General features: G+C 51.5%; 1 protein-coding gene across 1 annotated transcript; it reads right to left on the minus strand.

The window, feature by feature from the left end:
• Positions 1–2,766: 2,766 nt before the first annotated feature.
• uts2r3 (urotensin-2 receptor 3) lies at positions 2,767–4,645 on the minus strand. The gene has a single exon (XM_031803019.1). It carries the CDS (start codon positions 4,593–4,595, stop codon positions 3,444–3,446), a length of 1,152 nt encoding a protein of 383 aa, XP_031658879.1. The 5' UTR covers positions 4,596–4,645; the 3' UTR covers positions 2,767–3,443.
• Between the last annotated feature and the right edge of the window lie 517 nt (positions 4,646–5,162).

Raw genomic sequence — 5,162 nt, forward strand, 5'->3', positions numbered from 1 at the left:
CGTAATAAAATGTGTAAAAAGTCAAGGTGTCTGAATACTTTCCGAATGCACTGTATAGACTGCTCAAAAAAATAAAGGGAACACTTAAACAACACAATGTAACTCCAAGTCAATCACACTTCTGTGAAATCAAACTGTCCACTTAGGAAGCAACACTGATTGACAATACATTTCACATGCTGTTGTGCAAATGGAATAGACAACAGGTGGAAATTATAGGCAATTAGCAAGACACCCCCAATAAAGGAGTGGTTCTGCAGGTGGTGACCACCACTTCTCAGTTCCTATGCTTCCTGGCTGATGTTTTGGTCACTTTTGAATGCTGGCGGTGCTTTCACTCTAGTGGTAGCATGAGACGGAGTCTACAACCCACACAAGTGGCTCAGGTAGTGCAGCTCATCCAGGATGACACATCAATGCGAGCTGTGGCAAGAAGGTTTGCTGTGTCTGTCAGCGTAGTGTCCAGAGCATGGAGGCGCTACCAGGAGACAGGCCAGTACATCATGAGACGTGGAGGAGGCCGTAGGAGGGCAACAACCCAGCAGCAGGACCGCTACCTCCGCCTTTGTGCAAGGAGGAGCAGGAGGAGCACTGCCAGAGCCCTGCAAAATGACCTCCAGCAGGCCACAAATGTGCATGTGTCTGCTCAAACAGTCAGAAACAGACTCCATGAGGGTGGTATGAGGGTCCGACGTCCACAGGTGGGGGTTGGGCTTACAGCCCAACACCTTGCAGGACGTTTGGCATTTGCCAGAAAACACCAAGATTGGCAAATTCGCCACTGGCGCCCTGTGCTCTTCATAGATGAAAGCAGGTTGACACTGAGCACATATGACAGACGTGACAGTCTGTAGACGCCGTGGAGAAGGTTCTGCTGCCTGCAACATCCTCCAGCATGACCGGTTTGGCGGTGGGTCAGTCATGGTGTGGGGTGGCATTTCTTTGGGGGGCCGCACATCCCTCCATGTGCTCGTCAGAGGTAGCCTGACTGCCATTAGGTACCGAGATGAGATCCTCAGACCCCTTGTGAGACCATATGCTGGTGCGGTTGGCCCTGGGTTCCTCCTAAATCAAGACAAGGCTAGACCTCCTGTGGCTGGAGTGTGTCAGCAGTTCCTGCAAGAGGAAGGCATTGATGCTATGCATTGATGTTACTGTCACGGATCCCTCCGGAACTTTCATTACACACACCTGTCCCCTATTCCCACTGATTAGTAGCGTGACATGCATCAACAAGTCCATTGTTCTTCTCCCCTCTCTTAAATGCACCCATGCAATACTTCTAAACAAACCTTCACATATGTACACCTCCACCACCCAACCCCCTATCCCTCCCACCACCCAGCCCCCTATCCCTCCCACCACCCAGCCCCCTATCCCTCCCACCACCCAACCCCCTATCCCTCCCACCACCCAACCCCCTATCCCTCCCACCACCCAACCCCCTATCTCTGCCACCACCCAGCCCCTAACCCTCCACCACCCAGCCCCTATCTCTCCCACCACCCAGCCCCTATTCCTACCACCACCCAGCCCCTATTCCTCCCACCACCCAACCCTCCCACCACCCAACCCCCTATCCCTCCTACCACCCAGACCCTAACCCTCCCACCACCCAGCCCCTATCCCCCCACCCAGCCAGCCCCCTATCCCCCCACCCAGCCCCCTATCCCCCCCAACCTCACTCCTCTCTGTCAAACAACAATATTTGCTCATCTGCATCAAAGAGCCACAGGGTTTTGTTGGGTGTACAGTACAGTCAGTGTTTGAGTCAGACACAGACAGACACGCCGTTGCTACAAGGAGACACAGAGAGAGAGACTGCCCAACGAACACACACAGGGAAGGGGAAGACCTGAGAGACTCACAGACACGCTGACACAGACACACAAATAAAAGTATGAGTGCAAACTCAAATCCAGGGATTTTTCCACTCAGCACTTTCTTCTTGGCCTTTCATTCTCTGCTTTTTTCTCTCTTTTTCTTTTTCGCCTTCTGTCCCCCTCCTTCCCTCTATATATCTTTGCTCTCTCTCTCTGGCCATCCCTCATTTTCTCACTGTCTCTCTCTCTCTGGCCATCCCTCTTTTTCTCACTGTCTCTCTCTCTCTGGCCATCCCTCTTTCTCTCACTGTCTCTCTCTGGCCATCCCTCTTTTTCTCAGTCTCTCTCTGGCCATCCCTCTTTTTCTCACTCTCTCTCTCTCTCTCTGGCCATCCCTCTTTTTCTCAGTCTCTCTCTCTCTGGCAATCCCTCTTTTTCTCACTGTCTCTCTCTCTCTGGCCATCCCTCTTTTTCTCACTGTCTCTCTCTCTCTGGCCATCCCTCTTTCTCTCACTGTCTCTCTCTCTCTGGCCATCCCTCTTTTTCTCACTGTCTCTCTCTCTCTCTGGTCATCCCTCTTTTTCTCACTGTCTCTCTCTCTCTGGCCATCCCTCTTTTTCTCACTGTCTCTCTCTCTCTGGCCATCCCTCTTTTTCTCAGTCTCTCTCTCTCTCTCTGACAATCCCTCTTTTTCTCACTGTCTCTCTCTCTCTGGCCATCTCTCTTTCTCTCCCCTCGTCTGCTATTGTCATAAATACCATAAAACCGTGGGTATGAGATCTGTATTTTCAGTTATGTTGTGTTCTTTTCTGAGGGGTCAAGAGGAACACATCCTCTCCTCTAGGGAACAAAAACCTGTGACATAGACTCTAGTATATAAAGCATGTTTTTATTTGATATATTATATCATATTATACACACCAAACTGGATATAAATACAGGCGTCATCGTCACCATGCAAAGCATTGCAGAGTTCATTACAACATAAAAGTCCAAACCCAACATGCAGGTATTGATAATAAAAAAAGGTCTGACTTTAGGGGTGCATATCAAACGTTAAGGGTCCGTGACACGAGGTCCTCTCTACCCCCTCAATCATCAGTCTCTGTGTCAATAAACAACTTTTTAAAGAAAAATCTCCAAATATGTCATGGCCAGTGACAATCAGTTGCTGTTCAAAAGCAAAACCTTTTCTGGCCTTCCAGACTGATGGAAGTGCGTCGTCATTTTACTGTAAATGCACGGTTCCACTAAAGCCCCCTAAATGATAACAGAACACACAAACGCTGCTTCCCTGTTGTCATACTCCACTCATGGCCCGTATGTGGATGTATTTTTGTGAATTTATACAATCAATGAGATATTTCTCAAGTTTTGAAGCTTTGGTATTTTCGCTCAGCCCGTCACATTTGTAATCTCCAAATAGGAAGTATGGTCCAGTCACATCCGTGCATACAAAGTGCTGTCTTTAATATAGTCCTTATGAAGTAACAATCACACAGTGAAATGCCCTTTGATATTTCAGGGGGAGACGGGGGTGTTTGAATCGGACAGTTTGTAAGCAGCCCCCCACCAGCCCCCAGAGCAGTCTATTGTCTACTGTCTGTGTTGTCACGGACACTACTGCGGACTGCTCTTGCGGCAGAGCTGATTCGCTGACGTCGGTGTCTGCCTGTTCCTCCGTCGTTTCCCCCCTGTGAGCAGCGTGTAGAAGAATGGGTTCACGCAAGAGTTCCCGTACGTCAGCCCCGTTAGGATCCGGTTCACCGTCACCTGGGTACCCACCGGCACTGTCCGCAGCATGTCGGGCCGGTATAGCGGCAGCAGCTGCCACACCCAGAAGGGCAAGAAACAGGCCCAGAAGGCCAGAACTATCCCCAGGATGAGGAGCAGGACCTTGGGCCTTGGGGCCCGCGGAGGGTAGGACGTGCTACCCCCACTACCACTGGCCCAGGGCTGGGTCTGGGACACCCAGTAGAGACGGCCCAGAGTAGCATACAGCGCCCCGATGGCCAGCCCCGGCCCTATCATACTGGTACAGAACAGCACGCTCATATACACTTTGGAGCTCTGCTCGTCCCAGGCAGGGACACACAGCTGTCCGTCGTCTCCGTCCTCCAGGTGAAGGGTGATCATCATGGGCAGGCTGAGGGCCACCGCCAGGCCCCAGGCCAGGGCCACACGGAGCAACCCGGAGGAGGGGGAGGACGTGGTGGCCAGGGGGTTGGCCACAGCCCGATAGCGGTCCAGACTCATGGCGGTGAGGGTGTAGATGGAGGCGTGCAGGGTGATCAGGTCCAGGCTGAAGAGGAGGCGACAGCCCAGCTCCCCAAACGCCCAGTCAGCCGCCAGGCTGTCGTACACGATGAAGGGAGCCGTGAAGAGGTAGAGGAGGTCCGCCAGAGCTAGACTCAGCACCTGGAGATGGAGGGATGTGGAGGAAGAGGAGGTGGGAGAGGAGGAAGGGGAGAGGGAGGGGGGAGAGGAGGAGAGGCAGGATGGTAACGGTGCTCCTCTCCCTCCTAAACAGCAGCTAGAACACCCTCGCCTCCTCCTGCCTCTCCTGCGTCTGATGAGGAGACCCATGGTGTAGAGGTTACCCCCAATGCCCAGGAGAGCCAGGAGGGACAGGAGGGAGCAGAAGAGAGCGGTTGAGGCCAGGCTAGGGGAAGGAGAGATGTATGGAGAGGCGGAGGGGAAGGAGGAGTTGGGGATGAAGGGGGAGGTGTATAATGGAGAAGGTGAGGGAGGCAGGGAGCTAGAGAAATCCATACTTTTTAGTTGAGACTTCTGAAATGGTGGTGGTGTGGAGGTTAGCTAGGTTTATATAAATGTCAGAGGGAGAGGAACTATTATTTTGATTCTACTTGGCTGGATGGGAGGGTTTTGGTGGTGGACAATGGTAAGAGTGTGTGGGGGGGAGGGGGGGGGTAGACATAGGAGATGGGGAGCATGGTTGAGAAAGGGAAATGGGAGAGGAGAAAGTTATATGTATTAGCATTGAAACACAGAAAATGGCCTTCTGAAAAGCATCTACAGCATTTAATGATTTGGCATATGGATGAATGTTCTGTCAATGTATTGTATTTGTGTAGTAGTCCCAGTAACAGAGGCATTTTAGAAAGGCAAAGTCGTTGTATTGGCAAAGCTTCAATTCTAGATACGTTTATGGTGCTTTTTTTCACACTGGCTTTTCTGTGTAGGGGTGTAGAGCCAGTTGTAGATCATAAATTTACTGATGAACCCCCTGCACTCCTGTTAAGGTCGCACCGCTGGTTATGGGCAACAATTTCATGGCACGAAACGAAATGGGGAACCGACGCATACAAATGTTCACCG

The sequence above is a fragment of the Oncorhynchus kisutch genome, linkage group LG2 (genome assembly GCF_002021735.2).
Source record: "Oncorhynchus kisutch isolate 150728-3 linkage group LG2, Okis_V2, whole genome shotgun sequence".
In the NCBI taxonomy this organism is placed as follows: Eukaryota; Metazoa; Chordata; class Actinopteri; order Salmoniformes; family Salmonidae; genus Oncorhynchus; species Oncorhynchus kisutch.